Genomic DNA, 21,251 nt, shown 5'->3' with positions numbered 1-21,251 from the left:
TGTGGGGTCGAGCTCACGAGGTTCCTTTGTCCTGTGGGAAGGATGTATGGAAGCCCAAGCATCACAGACTCCTGACTGGGGACGAGGCAGGGATCCTGCAAGAGTTGACCATGTCTGTGCTTTCCCCAACAGGCCTTCACGTGTTCCCCACTTTCGTGGTGTATGAGCTCACCGTCCTGATGGTCCTCACTCTGTCGGTGGTGATCATGAAGGTACGGGTTCCCCTCAGTGCTTCAGGACTGGTAAAATTCCTGGCATTTTTGGTTTAATGTGTTGCAGAGCCTACCTTCTTACCCATAGTGATGTTGAGTCTGCAAAACTACCGCAACACCACTTACCCATGAGCCCCTCCTGCCACCCAACGATCTGGGATGGGGAGGGCTGGGACTGGGCCCTTTGGGTTTGTTTTCCTTCATTTGTCTTAGAATTGGGTATGTTTGAAATGGGAAGTTAGAAAAGCTGGACCAGAATGAGCCACTTCTGGATGTCCCGTGAGGCACCTGCACTTAGACTTTTGTCCTGAGTGAGTCTGCAGAACCGCAAGCCCTGCTAGCAATGCACACACATATACATTTTGTTGTTTATATGTCTTGAAATTATTACAATATTTTTACCTACTAAATCAGTGGCTTATCATAAAGGAATGGAAAAGATGCCCAGGGCAGGGGGTATGGCACGGGGCATGGAGTGCTCATGTCTGTGCAGGCGCCTCATGGACGTACATTTAACAGCCACAGAGAATTGCTGACCTCTGTCTATCCCCCATGACGACAGATTCTTGAGTTGCTCTTGTTAACATTTATTTCAGGGTCCGCTTATCTGTTTAGTAGCTGTCTGGCTGTGTAAATTATAAAAGCTACCTTAAAATGTTAACTTTTTTTTTTTTTTCCAGTTGGGCTGGGGAGGCAGAGGGAAAGAGAGAATCCCTAGAAGTCTAGTCTCCACACCCAGCACAGAGTCCAGTTTGGGGCTTGATCTCACGACCCCAAGATCATGACCTGGGTGGAAACCAGGAGTTGGACATTGAAGCGACTGAGCTGCCCAGAGGCCCCTAACTTAAAATATTTCTATTGGGAGGAATGAGAATCCCTGATGACTATTGCACTTGCCCTGGCAGTTCCAGCTGCTCACCTCTAGACACTGCGTATGTGAGAGACATACAGGACTCTCGTTAGAGACTGAAATGTCCTTGCATGCTACCTGCCACATACTGCTGTGGGCCTAGTTTGTGGGGAACTTAGTTATCTGTGGGTGAACCTGAACATGGACTTTGAGATGTTCAGCATGGTTTTCTCTCGGACACCTTGTGTTCGTGTGGTGCTCCTGCATGTGTCCCCTGAGTCAGGCAAGGGCTCCCTTCTCTTTTCTGCTTGGCTATCAGGCTTGGGGGAGGCAGTAACACGGTTGCTTTCGCAGTTTGCTCTGGCAGCCCTGGTCTTGTCTCTCCTCCTGCCGAAGAGCAGTCAGTACGTCAAGTGGATTGTGGCTGCAGGGCTGGCACAGGTCAGCGAGCTCTCTTTTGTCCTGGGGAGCAGAGCGCGCCGAGCTGGCATCATCTCTCGGGAGGTGAGTGTGCACCCACATTGTGTATGTGTTCAGGGAGCCCTGGCCTCCATACCCACCTGGCATCTGAGCATCCCACCTGCAGCCACCCACAGCGGATGTGGGGCCAGGGCTCTGCCTCATATAGGCGAGGAGGTCTGGGTGACAGTCAGTAGTTGACACTGCCCAAGCTATCACCTCGCTCCCTGAGGCAGCAATAGTGAAGTCACTCTCGTGTCTCTGCAAAAAGTAAAATGCTAAATGCTAAAGCTTGCCTGCTAGTTTGTGCACGGCTGTCAGCCAGGCTGAGAGCCCCAGCCTTCCTGGGACCGTGTATGTGAGTGGAGTCGCTGCAGCTGGGGTCTGAACACCGACACCATCTAAAAGGCAAAGCTGGAATGTTGTTATATGTGAAAGCCCTAGTTCACTTGGTGTTTCCTCACAACATAGATTGCAACATTTGCCAATGTGTAAAAGGTGAGCACAAGTGCCTCTAAAGACACCATGTCTCCAAATTTTAGGGAGTTGGAATTAAACCTTTTTTTTAACCTTTATTTTATTATTATTATTATTTGTTTAAGATTTCATTTATTTATTCATGAGAGACACAGAGAGAGAGGCAAAGACACAGGCAGAGGGAGAGGGAGAAGCAGGCTCCATGCAGGAAGCCCGATGCAGGACTCAATCACACCCTGAGCTGAAGGCAGATGCTCAACCACTGAGCCACCCAGGTGCCCCCTTTAATAGAAATGATGGCAAATCTTCCTACTTAAAAGATACACAGAGGTTTGTCCTGTGCATCAACATATACAACAGTTTGGAGCTGTTTTAATCAGCTCCTCCTTCCTCTACCACAGTTTTAAGCGTGTGTGGCACCTGGAAGATGAGCTCCCTGCACCACTTGCCTCCTTCTCCTTTGTCTCTGGTCCGATCATCCTGGGCCAGCCTTTCTATGGGGGGCCAGGTGCGCAGATGCCTGCTGCCATGCACTTGCCTTGTCTTCCTCTCTGGTTTTGTTCATTTGCCCTTTTAAAGCTGGTCATGAATTAGAATGTAATGAATATCGTCTGATGATCCATGGTTGTCACTTTAAATTTGAAAAGCAGGAGGTTTGTGCTTGGCTGTGGCCCCCCACCCAGAGGTCAAGGGGCCACAGTCTGTTGTCCACCATGGCAAGAGCTAAGGTCCTTTAGAGCAGAGCCAGTGTTAGCCCGAGCCGTCTGAGGATGGTGATGTAGCAGTAGGAACGTTTCACAACTAAAGTGGAGTGTTGCCATTTCAGTGAAAGCAAGGTGGACATTAAAGGGACTCTGTTGTTGTCAGTGGATAAATGTCAGGTTGTGGCATAGAAGCAGCCTGGACCTCCAGCTCTGAACTGCTGGCTTACCAGGAGATCTCATGTGTGCCAGCAGCTGGGAGACCACACTCCCTTCCCACACAGACTCATAACCTCATAACTGTGGGGACCAGCTCACATGCATGGTTTTAGCTTAGAGACAGCCTCGGGGCCCTCTCAGATTGGGGGTTTGTAGACATATAAGCTTGTGAAGGGTACTTTCTACTTTTCTACTTAATGTGACCCCTCAACACCCTACCACATCTGAGTTTTGTTTTGCCCTTTCTGATGCCTGTGCAAGCATATGTGAGCATGTCGGGCTGGTCCCTGAGTCAGGGCGGGGGTGTGCCCACTGTTCCCTGTATGGCGAGCATCCCTCCCTGGACACCCTGTTGCTGGGAGGGCCCTACCACCTCGAGGTGCCTCCAATACCCAGTTCTGCACACCTGCTCCCTAACTTGGGCCAAATGACTAATAGGGGTTTTTCTTGGTCATAGGACATGCTGATGAGCGTTCAGAATTATGTGCTTGTCTCCTCGTGTCCATGAGCATGAGGAAGATAGGAGGAGTCTCAGTGTTGAAACAGTTGCTGAAGCATAAAGTCTGTGCACAGGCACTGTCTGACACCGGCCCTAAGGCTGCATGCTGACTTTGGGCAATCCCTGAGGATAGTTTCCAGCAGGGCCACGTCTCTGCAGCTCACATCCAGATGGCCATGTGCCTATGGCTGCACAGGGTGTGCGAGGCCCCTGCTGGTCCTGAGTGTCACCTCCGGCAGCCCGGCCTGTCCTGGGGGCCCTCCTGGTCCCAGGATGACGTGGTCTTTCCTGTTGCAGGTGTACCTCCTAATCCTGAGTGTGACCACACTCAGCCTCCTGCTGGCCCCAGTGCTGTGGAGAGCCGCAATCATGAGGTGTGTGCCTCGACCAGAGAGACGGTTAAGTCTCTGAGGGCACCGACCAACAGGGATACACGGCTTCAGAAAGTGAGACCTGTGTGCGGAACGCAGAAGCTTGGGACACGTACATGACTGCACATCCCTGCGAGCCCTTTGCCTTGGGGACAAAGCACACCATTGAAGGGATTCCCTGTCTGCCCAGTGATGACTTTTACTGCCATAGTTTGGGGTCTTCCAGAGTAATTTATTGCATTCATTTGATCCTGCACAGTTTAAACATAATGCTGCATTTTACAGATCACCTTGACTGTTTTGCCTAGATGTGCCTTTTTTCTGAAGTTAATGTTAGCTCTCTATTGTTACTTCATCAGTTCATTATTTTTTGGTAAAAAAAAAAAATCCGAAGGATTTTTTATTTATTCAACTTCTGTATTATAAGCTGTTGGTCAATATTTGTCATTAAACATTTCTGTGAGGTGAAATTTAAATTCTGGCAGTGAAATCGGAAAGTTACTTAGTCATTACTGTCTGTTTTCTAAAATGACAAATGTCTTCTAAATGTCTATTTGTTTTTATTATAATAATTTTAAATAAAACTCATGTTGATTTTTATTAGATATGTCATTCTTTTAAAATATTTGTTTTGAATCATAAGACTATGCATGCTTTAATAAAGATCATGTATGATAAGAGGAATTAATTGAAATTTATTGGAATGTTTTTTAGATTTTTGTGTTAAGCTAATCTTTGACAGTTCTCAAAAACTAGGATTATTTGTATATTGCCACATCATTCTCTAAGTGACCAAATTAACATAGGGCTATTTGGAAAACCTAAGTTGTAACTTTGCATTTTAAAGTGTATTTTGGTTACTATATGCCCCATTTCAGAAAATCCATGGCTGAAGGTCTAATCCCTACAGATTTCCCTAAGGGGTGCTTTGTGTGGAGTGTCCTGTGAAGATGGGCTTTAAGAGCCTGATACTTGGACCAGCATCCTTGGAGTAGCAGGACAGCCACCTTGGGTACCATTATGTCCTACAGATGTAAATGTGGATCGCAGTGACATGATTAACACTCTGGAGGAGGAAGTAAACCGTATCTAGTCTGAAGTAAATTGTTGGAGAAGTGATACAAAGATCATCTTCTTTGTAGAAAACAGCAGTCGTTCTATTCATTTCTAGATCAGAGCACATGAGGACCATTCCCTCTAAACTGTCAGGTGTGGACATGTGGGCAGGACACAGTTCATCTCTCTTTCCCGTGCCCAGCAGGCTGGAATCCACTCAAGGCAGCTGCTGGGGTGCCTGTGATTTCATTTTATATCCCCAGCACCCGAGGGCAGAACCAGGAGCTCATGAAATTTGTTGAGTGGAAGGAAACCTATTTGACGCACTGAGATGTTTTCCCCAGAATGTGGAGTTAACATCACCGTGAGAGAATGGTGGATAAAGACACGAGAGGATGTGCCTCTGGAAGACATCTGCCTGCAGACACGTGACATCTTCACCTCCCAATCCCTTCTCGGGGCCCATCATCCACACCCTGCCCCACAGTGAGGCCGCACAGCCCTTTCCAGCCCTGTCCGCATTCCCCTCCTCATCCAGACTCACCCAGCTCAGATCTCTTCTCCGCCAGTCTGAGCCCCTGCAGCCCACTTGCCTCCGTCAGCATTTCCTCTGTGTGGGATCCTTTGCCAGAGGAGTGTGCTTGCTGACCAGCCCAGCAGTGATGTCCTCATCTTGAATTTAAAACTTGGTGTCTTGAATCTGTTCCTGGTGGATTGACCTCTGAGATGAGGAGCAGATGCACCTGCCGACAGCGAGCGCCACATTGGGTCTTCCACACACTTCACCTGGCTGGTCACCTGTCCTGCCAAGAGCTCTAGCCTGACCCTTCTGCACCCTCCCACACCTCCATCTCCTCCCCCTTTGGTTCCCACACACATCGCACATGTTCCAACCTTCGCACGGTCTTCCTCCTTCCCTGGGTCTGAGTTCTGCTGCCTAAACCTGTGGCAGGTAGGCACCCTTCTCCATGTCCTGGTGCTCTGCTGAGCATGAGGAGCAGGAGTGAGATAGACCACTCTGTCGTGGAAGAACTTCATTCAGCCTGAAGGAATCCAGAGGAGGATGTCCAACACCATCTGGCTGTGCCACCTTGCAGTGGAAGGTTGCGAGCAATAGCTGTCAGAGCAGACCGTGTGTGGGAGGTCAGTGAAGAGAGAGGCTTGCCTTGGTTTGCTTACTCCACAGACAGGAGAACATTCATGCGTCACTGACCGTGGACAAAGCAGGCAGGGGTGGCTACAAAAGTGGAGGCAGAGCTTGCAGCCTGGTGCAGGAGACAGCCACGACTCAGGAGAAAGCAGGTGGGTCAGAGCCTCCCGGGAGAGGTGCGGGGGTGCTGGGCTAGCAGGTGCTCAGTGGTCCTAGGTCAAGGTGTGAGGCAGCCTCCCCCTCGGCTCCTGGGCCACAGCCACCAGGTGTGGTGTAGCAGAGCGCCCCTGGGGGACAGTGGCAACCGTATCTCCCTGGGAGCACTAATCCGTCATTGAACAGGCTGTTGAACAGGCCACCATGCCACCGCACCCTAAACAGGGACACAGCAAGGCTGTGCGTCCCCCAGGCAGAGCATGGCAGAAACCAGCAGGCGCATTGGATACGACATCTGGACCCGGCACAGTTGTCGTATCGTCCGAGCCTGGGAGGGTGCAGGTGCAGTGTGGTGGTGCAGTGGCCCTGGTGAGGCCCAGGCAGACAGGCAGTGGCAGGCATTAGAGGAGCACGCGGTGAAGATGAAGGAGAGGCTAGGGTGGGCGGTTGCTCCGGCGTCCACCTTGGGACCTCCTGCCGGCTCCCCACACCCCCAGGACCTCGCTGCTGCCAGCCCAGGGCCCTCCGCACAAATGTCAGGGTGCCCTGGCCGCTGGCTCCGAGGCTCCCAGTCCCCACGGCCTATGTCTGTGGGCCGGGTACCTCCTGCATGATGGCAGCCCAGCCCTCTGTCCATCTGTCCGTCCTAATCTGGACTGTTGCCAAGCCCAGCCTGTCCATGCGTCCCAGCCACACACTGGCTCCCACCTCCTATCACCTGCCCCCAGGCTCTCCGGCAGCCCCTTTGCCAGCAGTGGGTCTCGAGGCTGGCTGGAAAGTCCACGCCCCCCGAACACGACACAGGCAGGGAAATTGTCTGGCTCCATTTCCATCAGCTCATCCAGAAAGAGTGAGGCCTGTGTGTCCTGAGGGCAACTGGGGCCTGGTGTCCCACAGGCCTCTGGCTTCCCGCTTCTGGCGCCTGGCACCTGGCCAGAGTGAGCAGGCCTCTGCTTTGCTTACGTTAGGGATAGACCGTGCAAGGAGCAATGTGCCAAGGGGTCCAGCAGCATTGGCGCAGGGCAGGCCCCTTCTCCAGCTGCTCCAGGGGTTGTGAGGACTTAGGCTGAACCCTGACCCCACTGCCTGGGGTACATGCCAACACCTGCCCTTGAACATGGTCTGAAAAATCGAGAAACGTTGTGCCCGTGATTTAGAAATTTGGGGTGAACGTGCCTGGGAGGGTGTTGAGCCCAATTTGCCCACAGCCCCCTGTGCTTGCAGTGAGGTCATGAGCTGTTTGTCCCTGGAAGGCCTGTGTGCAGGGGCGTGGTCGTCACAGGAAGCAGTGTTGGTGCTGGGACACCCCTACCCTTCGCGGCCCTTCAGAGGTCACCCTCAGAGGGCTTGCTTCCTTCCCTGAGGAGCATGTGCAGCATTAGTGGTGTCAGTGCTTTCACGGAAGCGCTGTGTTCTGTGGTCTTTACTCAACTGTGTGTTTCTGACTCATCCTGATGCTGAGTTTAAGGCAGACAATTCTCACCACCCTGTGACCATCTCTTCCGTGAAGATGCTGCTAAGTGCTTATGTCATCACCAGTGTCCCAACCGTTGTCGTCATGCACCTCTTTCCCAGTGGGAATAATGTCGGAAAAGCTCAGCTAGGGATGAGACAGGTTCTTCACGTGCCACTTCGGGTGTCTTTGCCTCTCCTGCAAGTAGACACAGAATTGTCCCTATGCACTGGTGTGGGCACCCAGGTGTGTGTGCCAGGTGCAGGTTAGCACCTACCTGGAGGCCATCAGCCTTTGTCACCTCCTCCACAGATGCTCAGGGGCCACAGAAGACTGTCACCACCCGTTCTGAGGTGCTAGTCCCAGGACAGGGGGAAGGTGGCGTGAGGAGCAACCTGACACACCTGACCTCAGAGGGGTCCTTGAGCTACAGCCGTGAAGACCTGACGGAATGGCCCAGGCCCCCGGGTCCCCTGGTGGCTTCCACAGGTTCAGGATGACTTAGGTGCTGTCCTCTGGGAGCCGCTGAGTCCAGATCCCATCGGTCAGGACTGGGGCCTGAAAATGAGTGTTTGTCCTGCATTTCTGGGCAGTGCTGGGCTGCTGGGCTCAGAGTCCAGCTCGTGATGGTCCTTGCTGGGCCTTCACGGACCGAACACGTGAGCCCAGATGTCGAAGATAGAGGCCTCCCAGCAGCCAGGAACGGAGTCTGGAACAGAGCCTTGGCTACACAGGCTCCGAGGACTCCTGAGCAGCATCTGTCCAACAGCAGACTGGTGGGGAAGGCAACCAGGCCTCTGGTTCCACTGTACGCACACATGTCACATGTGTTTTGGCTAGAGAGCTGGAAGCTGCTGATGTAAAGGAAGATGGTCCAGGAGGGCGGACGGCAGGTGCTCCCTTGGGGTTGTGGGGCCAACGCATCTCAGGAGCAGCTGGAGGAACAGGGGGAGCTCAGGACATTGGCTTCCAGCACCTTCTGCCCCAACGAGGCACTAGGTGGGCATCACCGTGGGCGTCCAGAGTAGGGAGGGAGGCTGGCATGCTTGTCAGGGAGCACCCGCATGTCCCACCTGCACTGGGGTGCTGGAGTGCAGGCTGCACTCTGGGGGAGTGGAGTCTTTTAATGTAACCAGAGTATTTCATGATTTATGAATAAAGTGTGGAGAAATGACCCAAGAACTACATGTGTCCACAGGGGAGGTGTGGCGGGTGTGAGGAGGGGAAGTGAGCGATTCCGAGCAAAGGGACATTGTTACTCTGAAACGGAGTGTTGGAGAGGGAGGCATCCGCATCCTACACTGGCTCCACTTACGGGGTTCAGAGGCTGGCGCGTGCCTGGGAGGCCCGCGGAGGGCTGGTGCAGACTTGCCCTGTTACCTCGAACCCGCTTAAGATCAGAGTGTTGCCTGGACAGGTGTCCCTCACGTGGGGGCTTGGACAGTACTTTGAGATGTGCTTCCTCCCTCAATTACCTTTTCTTCCCTGAAAATGGACTCTGGCGTCTCAGGGTGGCTCAGAGTAGGCCAGAGGACAGACTTAGCTTGGGAGTCTTCCTTGTACTCTACAGAAGCCCCCCAAAATTTGGAGGCTCTACCAGGAAGGTAAAAGGGTGGGATCCCTGGGGGGCTCGTGGTTTAGAGCCTGCCTTCACCCCAGGGCGTGATCCTGGAGTCCCGGGATCGAGTCCCACATTGGGCTCCCTGCATGGGGCCTGCTTCTCCCTCTGCCTGGGTCTCTGCCTCTCTCTCTCTCTCTGTCTCTCATGAATAAATAAATAAAATCTTTTTTTTAAAAAAAAAAAAAAAAAAAGAAGGCAAAATCAGAGGAGATGTGCAAACTGAGATGGATGTCCGGGAGCCGTGCACGTAGCTAGATGACAGGCCCCCGTGTGCCCACGGAGTGAGGCCTTGGCGCCTCCTGGGCGGAGAGGAGAGAACCCGGAGAACAGGAGGAAGGCTCCCAGGAGCCCAGCGAGTGGCAAGTGGCCCCACAGACGCCGAGGCCCAGGGCTCCCCACACCAACTGGTCCGCGTGCAGAAGTGGGCGGCGCCAGCTCGGGGTGGGGAGCCCAGTAGGGGCCGTTCCCTTGCCAGGCTGGGCCCTGGCCCACAGTCCTCCAGGTAACTGCGAGTTCCCCGCCCAACCTTGACTTGACACGCGAAGGTGAGAGAAAGAAGTCTGAGATGTCAGGGAGAAAAGGCCAACACAAAAGCTGGTGGCGAATAGTCCGAAACAACAGTCTGGCGGTTGGCACATCAGCGAGATGTCTGGCCACACTCCCAGGTCCACCCACCTTCCCCTCAGCGCTCTGCCAAGGGGCTGCTGGGCCTCCATCCAGACGCCAGAACCCCACGGCCTCGGCCCCCCGCAGGCCTGCAGCCCGGCCGTGGTGAGGGGCCTGGGGCTCGCTCAGCCACCTGTTGGACGCCTGCAGCTTGGCTGGGGACGGAGTCCTGACCACCCTCCACACCGCTGTCCATTCTGCCGGATTTCCAGAAACTACCTGCGGCAGCCCCCGTCACAACGACATTTGCAGGCTGAACAGAGGACCGTTGACGCCCACTTTCAAGTTACCAGGTCCAGGCCTCTTCCACCGCTTTTCCAGAGTAACGAGGAAGGAACCAGCCATTCCTGCGAGGGGACACAAAATGGGAATGGCAGTGGGCGGAACATGAGTACCTCTTCTGCACGTTTGGATGGCACATGTTCCTGCCACGTTTTGTCTTACCAGAAAAACTTGGCATTGCTGTGTGTCGTCGGTGGCAGCACTAAAACAGACGGCTCCGTTTTTTATTTCTCCAGGGTGCGTTCGAACCAGTTGTCACCTTGTGTCTGCCCCTTACTAACTCCGTTACCATATCTGCCTAATGCTGGTTGTTCTTGATTGTCTTCTGTATGGCTTCTGCTCCAACATCCACAGTTGGACCAAATCCCAGAGAATTTAAAGCCCAGAGGCGGAGATGAGGCTGGGGTGCCACTCTGTGCCAGGCCGCTGGGGCTCCTACCTGCACTCCGTGGCAACCATGTGTATCCGTCAGTGGCCTAGTTTGAGGGACAGCATATGAACACTTGTCCCTGGACCCTCGCCTCTCCCACGTGATGCGCTTGGGCTTTGGTCCATGAACCTGCTGGCCGTGGCCCCAAGTCCGACAGCTGGGCCCAGAAGCCAGGTGCAGGTCCTTTCCTGCTCCTGCCCCTGCCCCACCACATCCTTCCACTGCAACAGTTTTAAAAATGTAAGTCGGTTAACCCAAAGGCGCTGCCAGGGGCCACAGAGGGATCCTGGAGCTGCGACACACATGGTGACAGCTCTGGAGTCCACCTCGCAGGGGAACGCACATGCTAGAGTCTATGCCAGAGTGACCAGCTGAAGACAAGTGGACACCTCTCCTTTCAGGAGGACTTCCCTTATAGCCAATAGTTGTGGGAGCGGGAAGTAGAAAACCAGCCAAGCCACAGCAGACACGACCACTGTTGCGCTAAACCACAGGGGAGAGTGTGCATGTGGCACCATACCAGCCTCAGGCAGCCTGGCCAGACAGACTCCCACCTGGGAGGGGTAGTTTTCGCCCTGCTGAGGGCACCCATGCATGGTGGGCATAACGTCCTCCTCTGCATCCTTGGCAGCCAGGCGCTGGGAGGGAGGCAGAAGGCCCCCTGCAAGCCTGGAGGGCAGTCAGATGGAGGTACTCCGGGACACTGAGGGGCTGACGTAGGGAGGGTTACGTGTGGACATGCAGACCACAACCAGGGCACCCCGAGAATGGCCTCCCTAGAGAAGCCTGCAGGTCAGGGGATTGGGCTGGACCTGGAATGATGGACAGAATCTGTGGGGGGAACAGCTAGTGGGAGGTGCGGACTGGCCGCTGTGACTGGGAGCCCAGAGGGCCTGCGTGGGAACCTCAGCATGGATGGGGAGCTTATGGGAGGACTGTGTCCCCAGGGGGGCCTCATCCCATGGCTGGTGTCCCTATAGGAAGAGGGACATTTGGCTGGAGATGGGGACTTACAAAGAGAAGAACGTAGGTGTCAGAGAGAGGGTGATGCAGCCACAAGCCAGGGGACCCAGAGAGGTGCCGGCGGCCCCCACCCCATGCCCCCTCCGGGCCTGCGGAGCTGAAGAAGCAGGAAGGGACCTCCCCCACAGCTCCATCTCACACCTCTGCCTCCAGACTTGGTGTGCACTAGATCTCTGTTGTTCTAAGCTGCCTGTCTCGTGCTGCTTTGTTACCGCGGCCCCAAGACACTGACACACGCTCCCTGTGCCCGCTCTGGACTGAGGGTTTGCTTCCCCTTCTGCCCTGCTTCATGGTGGCTGCAGGACGACCAGGGACAGCCCTTGGGCCAGTCACCTGCAGGCTCAGCTGGGGGCCCCAAGGTCTGCATGCAGGGCTTTGAGGGCAGGCACAGCCCTAGGAGGAGGAGGGGCTTCGGGTGGGGGGGGCCCTGGTGTGTGGACAGGTCCAGGTCCCAGTCTGTGGGCGGGGCCTCAGGTGGGGCAGGCCCTAGGTGTGTGGGCGGGGCCTCGGAGGGGCGGGCTTGGAGAAAACAAAGGGACCCCAGGTCCCGGCCGCCGGTGGGCTTGGGCCTCCTTGGGGCCCCTCCACGTGCCGGCCCTTCTGACCCGAGCCCAAGCCTGAAGGTTCGCGCCACTCGACCTGCCTGGCACCCCTGGGGCACGTGGGCGCTGCGGCCCCTTTCCCGCCGGTGAGCGCACCTGCTCTGGGACCAGGTTGTCAGCGCACCTGCTCTGGAGCCCTGGGGCCTGGATGCTTCTGCTGCTGTACCCCCTCGGCCAGGTGCCCGTAGGGGACTCGTGCCCAATGACGGAACCTAAGGACCTGCGAGGATACGTGCGTGTGGGGACAGGTGATGGAGGTAGGGGATGGGGGTAGAGATGTGAACACACACAGGTAGGTGGAAAGACGGGTGAGCCCCGGCCCGCGGCCTCCTGGAGCCTGGGGGCCACCGTCCAAGCGCGCAGCGCGCTCCCACCGGGACTCGGCGCTGGCCTGGACTCGGACAAACACTACCTTCGGGAACCGGCATTAGAAATTCTCACATTTCTCATTTTAGAATGGGGGTTGGGGTGTAGGTAGTTGGGGGGTGCTGAGGCATGGATGTGGATCCGAACCCTCCCGGTGGTGAAGGCGCTGGGTCTCCATCCCCGCCGAGGCCCGCCTGGTGCTGCGCTGCAACGGGCTGAGAATGGGCAAGTGGCTGGGCCGGGAAAAGGGGCTGTAAAACTATGCAAAACTATGATTCCTGCCCTACACGGCAGTCCCTTGTAGCATATATTAACCATCTGGGATTAAAAATAAAAAATCAGGGGCCGCCCGGGTGGCTCAGCGGTTTAGCACCACCTTCAGCCCAGGGCCTGATTCTGGAGACCCAGGATCGAGTCCCACCTCAGGCTCCCTGCATGGAGCCTGCTTCTCCCTCTGCCTGTGTCTGCCTCTCTCTCTCTTTTTGTGTCTCTCATGAATAAATAAATAAAATCTAAAAAATAAAATAATAAAAAAATCATTAGGGGCACCTGGCTGGCTCAGTGGGTTAAGTGTTGGACTCTTGATCTTGGCTCAGGTCACGATCTCAGAGTGGCGAGACGGATCTGCTCCCTCTGCTCCTTCCTCCACGTATGTGCTCTCTCTCTCAAATGAAATCTTTCTAAAAATCAAAATAAAAATCATTAAACACTGATTAGAAGCCAAGACTTCGCAAGGCTGTGCAGAGTAGGGGCAGGAGGTGGAGGTGGGAACCAAGCCCGGCACTCACTCAGCTGTTGCAGTGACGATGAAGGCCTAAAGCATCCTCCTTCACAATTGTCCAGTGCATTGACAAAGGCGCATCTCCTTCCCTCGATGGCGGGATGCTGCGAGCACCTCTGGAAATCCCCGGGAGTCCTCTAACGAACTCTAGTGATCTCTGCCCTTGGCTGGTACCACACAAGGGAGTTTCATTTTGTTTTATGACATTTGTGGTAAGAGGTGAGGGGAAAAAACTGTTGCCAAATAGCAGCACTTGAGAGCATCCTATTTCCACTGAGCTTCGGCAATGCCGGACGTTTTCTCCTACTGCGTTAGTGTGCGAGTGAGTGCCTACGACACCACGCTGTTCAACCACTTGCGGCTCTAATTCTGACCCCTGCCCAGGTTTGCATCCATCTAGATTTGAGGTCAGGGCCCCCAGCTCTCCCCAACACACTCTCATTGTCTCTCACTCGCCACGGCAGCAGCCATTGCCTGCCATACATGGGAAGGTGGAGGCACCTGTTCATGTCACCAGCTGAGTCTGATTCTGGAGCCGGCTCAGCTCCTCGTCCCCCAGCCTCAGGCTCCCAGACCACTGTCAGCAGGGGCTGGCAGGATGGGCGAGCACAGGCCTGGCCACCAGCCCTGCTGGGTCCAGGGACTCCAGTGACAGCATCCTCCAGCTACGCTGTGGAAGGAATGACAGAGCAGATGGGTTCGTTTGAGGTCCCCTGGCAAATGAGCCTGCATCCCCAGCTGGTTTGTGCAGAAACCTTTTGCATGGGAGGCTTGGTGGGGGTTAGGCAGGTGGTGTTAACCTTGATACTGTGCTGTGGCCGTGGGACCACTTTAAATCAGAGAAAGGGAGAGGACGCTGGGCTCTGCATAGTGTAGTCCTAGGTGCCCGGGGAAGCTGGTGCAGGGCGCCCCACCCCTGCCCACAGCCCCGCCTGGCCTCCCCTACACCCGCTCCAGCTCTGCTCCCTGGCCTCCCTCCACCACCCACCCTTTGTGGTTTCACTGAGACACCGGTGAGGTCTGGGTAGCAAGTGAGAATTTCCTTTAAACATTGCTTTGGTGTCTCCTTAAGAGGTTGAGCACTGGCTGACACTGCGGCGTCTCTCGTGTGGCCCCTGAAATGGCTTTGTTCTCATTTTCCTCCTTTGTTTCCAGTTCTGTTCCATCTGGACTTCTTTTCCTGCGTCCCCAGCAGAGCAGATCCCAGCTCTTCTAGCCAACACTGACACCCACACACCTCCTCTCCCTCGCCCTGGGTGTCCCAGCCCCCCCAACCCCACTCCGACAGGCTCCAGGCCGCAAAGGACGCATTAATTAGACTAGATGGTTGTGGCTGCCGTGGGGAGTCCTCTTTCCTAGAAGGATACCAAAGAGCAAGAAGAGCCACCCCGATGAAGGATGGCAGCGACAGCAGAGAGAACCACAGACACACCTCGCTGCCCGGAGGCAGGTGGGGGGCACTCTGCCTTGGCCAGCTGCCAGCCCACAGGGATGCACCTGCTGGGGCCAAGTCGCTCATTCTTTGGAAGAAGCCAGAAATCTGGAACTCTATAGAGGATCCTATGAGCTGTGAATGTTGGCAACACTCATTGCTTTTATTTCTCCTTCTTAATCTTGGAGAGGGAAACCATCCGTTTGCAGCTTTCCTACTAAGAGACGTTTTCTGGAGTTTTAAACTTAAGGTTTCGTTCTAGATATTTATACAGAAAATGCCAGACAAAAGAAAGAGTGTTTATAAATTTCACTGTTAAAAAAAAAAAAACTACATAAAGTGAGATGGGGAAAAAAAAAAGTGAGATGGGAAAACACTCCCAAGATCTCCTGGTCTCTGGTGTGACCAAAGCACGGTTGCCAGAGGACGACAGGGCAGAGTAGGGCTGCAGGGGTCCTCAGAGGCCAGAGCATGCAGGGCCCGGCAAGCAAAGGTGGAGGCTGAAGCAGCACTGAGATGGCTCAGGTGGCCCCACCAGGGTGGGCATGACTGCAGGTGCATGCTCCACTCATCACGTTTGTCTGCTGGATGTAAATGCTAGTGCACCCTCTCTCCACGGAGGACAAACATCGCCCTACACTTTCTCCCCCCGAAAAGTGGCTACTAGCCCAAATTCGGTGCTTACCGTCCTCTCTGGCCTTGTCCTTTTTGTTTTCTTTGAGACGTATGGTGTGCATGTGCGCCCTGAGTGTTCGTTCTCTGTTGTGCCCTCATTCGTGTACGGTGCTGCTTAGTATCCTATTGGGGGACACACATCAGTTTCCTCTCTTGCTGCAGCACGCTGGAACTGTTTTGGCTTTTTGTTGGTGTAAACCTTGATGCTGAGCATGCCCCCCAGACACACCCTAGAAGTGGCTTGGGTATGGGAATACTCAACCTAATAAAATAATGCCAAATTATTTTCAAAAGTGATGGCATCCATCGGGTTACATCCCCACTAGCTGTGGGTAAGGGATGCGGTTGTTCCACAGCCTCTCCAATACTTGCTGTTGTCAGACTCCTTTAGGGTCCTTTGCACATCAAATGGGTATAAATCGATTTCTGCTTGCAGCCTACATTTGCATTTCCCTGATCATTAGTGAGACTACGAGTCAATTCATATGTATATAATTGGCCAATTTAGGATACCGACTCTGCCAATCCGTGAGTAGAGCAGATCCTTCCATTTACTTAATATTTTAGTTTTTAGAGACTTCTGTGAAGAGGTCTGGTATATGTTTTTCATCAGCTTTATGCCTAGGTATTTTGCATTTTTCGATCCATTGCTAAATGGCACTTTAAAAAGCTTTCTATTGCAGGGATCCCTGGGTGGCTCAGCAGTTTAGTGCCTGCCTTTGGCCTGGAGCATGATCCTGGAGTCCCCAGATCAAGTCCCACATTGGGCTCCCTGCATGGAGCTTGCTTCTCCCTCTGCCTGTGTCTCCACTTCTCTCCCTCATAAATAAATAAAATCTTAAAAAAAAAAAAGAAAAAAAAGCTTTCTATTGCAGTACAACGTGCCTACATAAAGGTGCAAATATCCTAAGTTTGCAGCTTAATGAATTTTCACTGAACACATCTTATTTAATCTACCTCTCAGAAGTACAACCTGATCAGCATCCAAAGACCTCCCGTGTTCTCCTCCATTCATTTCTATTCATAAACAACCACAGGTGACCTGGCTTTGTGTTGCTTGCTTGGTATTTTGTAATAATGTATTCGCACAAAATGTAGTCTTTTGAGTCAGGCGACTTTTGCTCAAAGCAGTGTGAGGACGTTGATCAGAGTGTCATCTGTGGTCATAGGCGTTCCTTCCAAGTGTGCCTACATCCCAGCTTTTCCTTCCATGCAGGGGCATCAGCAGGTGCCACCGGGCCATTACACAGAGTGCTCTGGGAAGCACTCCAGAAGATGTCTTTGGTAGACGTATGCACTTAATTCTCTTGGATATATTCTTGGAATGCAATTGCTGGATCACAGAGCACCTGTATGCTTGACTTTGTTAGAAAATGCCAGTCAGTTCTTCAGAGAGATTCTAACATTTTATTCCTAGCAGCAGGGTAGGACAGTTCCAGTTGTACTACATTTTTATCAACAGTTTTTATTATTAACCCCTTGGTTTTTGGTACTGTGGCTTTAACTTGCCTTTTCCTGATTGCTAAGGAACTTGGGAACATTTTCATATGCTTCTTAGCCATTCAGATGTCTTCTTTAGTATAGTTAACATAGTTCAAGGGTTTTGTTTTTTTTTTTCTTTTGACAATTTTACCATAGTTCAACATTTTTTGGACAATTTTAACAGAGTTCTTTATGTTTAATTTATTGATTTTTAGTTGTTCTTTTATATTCTGGATATGAGTTTTTATTTTTATTTATTTATTTATTTATTTATATTTATTTATGATAGTCACAGAGAGAGAGAGAGAGGCAGAGACACAGGCAGAGGGAGAAGCAGGCTCCACACACCGGGAGCCGGACGTGGGACTCGATCCTGGGTCTCCAGGATCGCGCCCTGGGCCAAAGGCGGGCGCTAAACTGCTGCGCCACCCAGGGATCCCGGGATATGAGTTTTTATTAGATTTTTCTACTGTGAATATGTTTCCTAGTCTATGGATGTCTTTTTTTTTTTTAATTTATTTATGATAGTCACAGAGAGAGAGAGAGAGGCAGAGACATAGGCAGAGGGAGAAGCAGGCTCCATGCACCGGGAGCCTGATGTGGGATTCGATCCCGGGTCTCCAGGATCGCGCCCTGGGCCAAGGGCAGGCGCCAAACCGCTGCGCCACCCAGGAATCCCTATGGATGTCTTTTAAATTTGCTTTTGATGAGCAAGAATTTTAGCTTTTGATAAAATCCAGTTTATACATCTTCTTGTGGTTAGTATCATATTTGTCCTATTTTAAAAATCCTTGCCTGGGATCCTTGGGTGGCTCAGCGGTTTGGCACCTGCCTTTGGTCCAGGGCATGATCCTGGAGACCTGGAATCGACTCCCACATCGGGCTCCCTGCATGGGGCCTGTTTCTCCCTCTGCCTGTGTCTCTGTCTCTGTCTCTCTCTCTCTGTGCTTCTCATGAATAAATAAATAAAATCTTAAAAAAAAAAATCCTTGCCTATTCCAAGGTCCTGTTTTCTTCTGGAAAATTGAAATTTAGCTTTCAGAAATTATTATCATTATTATTTTTAAGATTTATTTATTTATTTATTTATTTATTTATTTATTTATTTGAGACACGGGGTGGGGGGCAGAGACACAGACAGAGAGAGAAGCAGGCTCCATGCAGGGAGCCCAATTAATTGTGCTAATGTGGCATCCAGATCTGGTAGTGCAAATCTTTCAACAGTAGTGTTCTTCAAGATTGTCTTGATATTACAAGGTATTGGCATTGAATATAAATTTTGAAATCAGATTGTTATTGAAAAATCTGAAAATACGTAGAGATTAAACAACATATTTGTAATAACACATGGATGAAGAAATCTCAAGAGAAATTTAAAGGTATTTTGAACTAGATGAAAATGAAACCACAATCTACCTCATTCGTGGCACACAGTGAAAGCAGTGCTTAGAGGGGAACTGATAGCAGTGAGTGCACAGAGTTGAGAAGAAGAAAGATTTAAAACCAGTCACCTAAGTAAGCTCCCACTTTGGGAAACTGGAAAAGAAGAGCAAATTAAATTGGAAGTAAGCAGAAGAAAGTAAATAAAGAAAACTAGAGTAGATGTCAATACAGTTGAAAACTGGACATTAATAGAGAAAATCAATGACACCAAAAGCTGTTTCTTTGAAAATATCAATAAAATCATAAGCCCCTAGCAGAGCTAAGAAAAAAAAAGAGAAGATAAAAATTACTAATATAAAAAATGAAAGAAGGGACATCACTACAGATCCCATGGACATTAAAAGGATAAGAAAGGAATATTATGAACAACTCCTTGCCCACAGATGTGATAACCCAGACGAAATGAACTAATTCCTTAAAAGACACTGTAGTGTAAGTGCATGATATTAAGCTTAAAATTTAAAATCAATTTAATTGACATATTGTGTATTTTTGGTTTCAGAGGTAGAGGTCAGTGATTCATCCATCTTAAATAACACCCGGTGCTCATCACACCACGTGCCCTCCTTCATGTCCATCATGCAGTCACCTCCTCATCATGCAGTTACCTCTATCCATGCATCTGATATTAAGCTTCTGGTTGCTGAGGCATCCGTTTCACAAGACATCTTGAATAAACATATTGCCACCTGTATGACACAGCTACTAGCCAATACCTCCCACAAAAAACAAAAGACAGATAAGGGGGGGTGCCTGGGTTAAGCATCTGGCTTTGGCTCAGGTCATGATCCCAGGGTCCTGAGATCGAGTCCTGCAATGTTGGGCTCCCTGCTCATGAAGGAGTCTGCTTCTCCCTCTCCCTCTGCCCCCCACTCCCTGCTCATGCTAGCTCTCTCTCTTTCTTGCTCATAAATAAGGTCTTAAAAAAATAACAAGGCAAGAATGTTTTCTGTCAGCTCTCCTTTTGAACATCATACTGGAAGTCCTAGCTAATGCAAAAAAGACAGAAGAAGAAGGAGGAGGAGGAGGAGGAGGAGGAGAAAGAGAAGAAGAAAAAAAATATAAAGATTTGTAAGAAAGAAATAAAACTATCTTTGTTTGCAGATGACATGACTGTCTATGTAGCAAATACAAAAGAGTTGCCAAGAAACCCTGGAATTAATAGGCAATTATAACAAGGTTCCAGGATATAAGGTTAGTATATAAAAGTCACTCACTTATATGCCAGCAACAAACAAGTGGAGATTGAATAAAAAAAAATAATACCACTTACATTAGTACCCCCAAAATGAAATACTTAGGTATAAACATAATAAAATATGTATAAAATCTACATGAGAAAAACTATAAAACTCTGATGAAAGATACAAAGAACTATAAATAAGTGGAGAGATAATCCATGTTCATGAATCGAAAGTCTCACTCATAATGTCAGGATGTCAGTTCTTCCCAACTTTATCAATAGATTCAGTGCAATCCCAATAAAAATTCCAGCAAGTTTTTGTGTAGGTATTGGCAAACTGATTCCAACATTTATATGTAGAGGTAAAAGACTTAGAATAGCCAATACAATGTTGAAGGAGAAGAACAAAGTTTGCGGACTGACACTATCATCTTCAAGACCTACTGTAAAGCTACAGTAATGAGGACTGTGTCGTATTAGGAGAAGAACAGAAAAATAGATCAATGGGACAGAATAGAGAGGCCAGAAATAGACCCAAATAAATACATATATAGCAAATAAGCATAAATGAAAGGATGCTTCGCAGCGTATGTCATTAGGAAAATTGCAAAATAAAACAACCATGAGATTCCACTACACACCTGTTAAAATGGCCAAAATCCCACACTGACACCACCAGTGCTGATAAGGATGAAGAGCAACAGGAACTCTCTTTCATTGCCGACGGGAATGCAAAGGATACAGCCACTTTGGAAGACAGTTTCACGGTCTTCAACAAAACTAAACATATTCTTACCATAAGACCCAGCAATCATGCTCCTTGATATTCACCCAAATGAGTTGAAAACATGTCCACACGATAACTCCACATACATGTTTGCAGCAGCTTTGTTCATAGTTGCCAAACCCTGGAAGCAACTAAGATGTCCTTCAGTAGATGAATGTACAAATAGATTGTGGTACATCCAGACGATTGAATATTATTTAATGCTAAGAATAAATAGGCTATCAAGCAGTGAAAAGACCAGAGGAAACTTGCTTATTCCTAAGTGAAAGAAACCAGTCTGAAAGGCTATGTACTCAATGGTTCCAAGTATGTAACATTCTGGAAAAGCCAAAACTGTAGACAGTGAACAGGTCAGTAGTTGATAAGAGTAATAGGGAGGGAGAATGAAGAAGTGGAATACAAGCTTTGTGCAGTTGCAGTATCATAGCCGATGAGGTTTATCTGAGGCGCTATTATTGCTAAATGAAGAAGTGGAATACAGAAGCTTTTTAGGGCAGGACCAGTGCGATTCTATACGTGTCATTATACACTTGTCAGAACTATAGAACGTACAGCACCACAAGCGAACCCCAGTGTAAACCATGGACTTTGGGTGATTATGCTGTATCAATGTAGGTTCGCTGATTGTAGCAAACGTACTGGTCTGGTGCAGTTTGGATAGTGATGGACGCTGTGTGTAGGTGCAGGGCAGAGGGTATACGAGAACTTTCTGTACTTTTTGCTCAGCAGGCAGGACACCACAACAGAAGGCCACGAGCACTCAGAGGCCCTGCACCCCACTGCAGACCACTTGGACTTAATTTGGCCTGGTGATCAGCACACACGTTCATTCATCCCCCATGCGCTTGCAACCTTCTCCAGGGTTGGGTCACAGA

The 21,251-nt window shown here is 50.7% G+C and overlaps 1 protein-coding gene across 12 annotated transcripts in view; it reads left to right on the top strand.

The window, feature by feature from the left end:
- SLC9D1 (solute carrier family 9 member D1) overlaps positions 1-4,472 on the top strand; it is a 47,727-nt gene extending 43,255 nt beyond the window's left edge. For 9 of the 12 annotated variants that reach the window (XM_077854871.1, XM_077854862.1, XM_077854867.1 and 6 more), the window contains 3 exons: positions 133-212; positions 1,417-1,566; positions 3,715-4,472. In XM_077854871.1, the coding sequence (XP_077710997.1) occupies positions 133-212; positions 1,417-1,566; positions 3,715-3,828 (344 nt within the window). In that variant the 3' untranslated portion in view covers positions 3,829-4,472. Of the gene's footprint in view, positions 1-132; positions 213-1,416; positions 1,567-3,714 lie in introns of those variants that run through there. The other 3 variants (XR_013355406.1, XM_077854872.1, XR_013355407.1) reach the window with 3 other exon arrangements.
- Positions 4,473-21,251: the final 16,779 nt, after the last annotated feature.

The sequence above is a fragment of the Canis aureus genome, chromosome 17 (genome assembly GCF_053574225.1).
Source record: "Canis aureus isolate CA01 chromosome 17, VMU_Caureus_v.1.0, whole genome shotgun sequence".
NCBI classification, from domain to species: Eukaryota; Metazoa; Chordata; class Mammalia; order Carnivora; family Canidae; genus Canis; species Canis aureus.
Note: the sequence above shows the minus strand (reverse complement) of the source record. Positions and strands in the feature narration are given on the sequence as shown.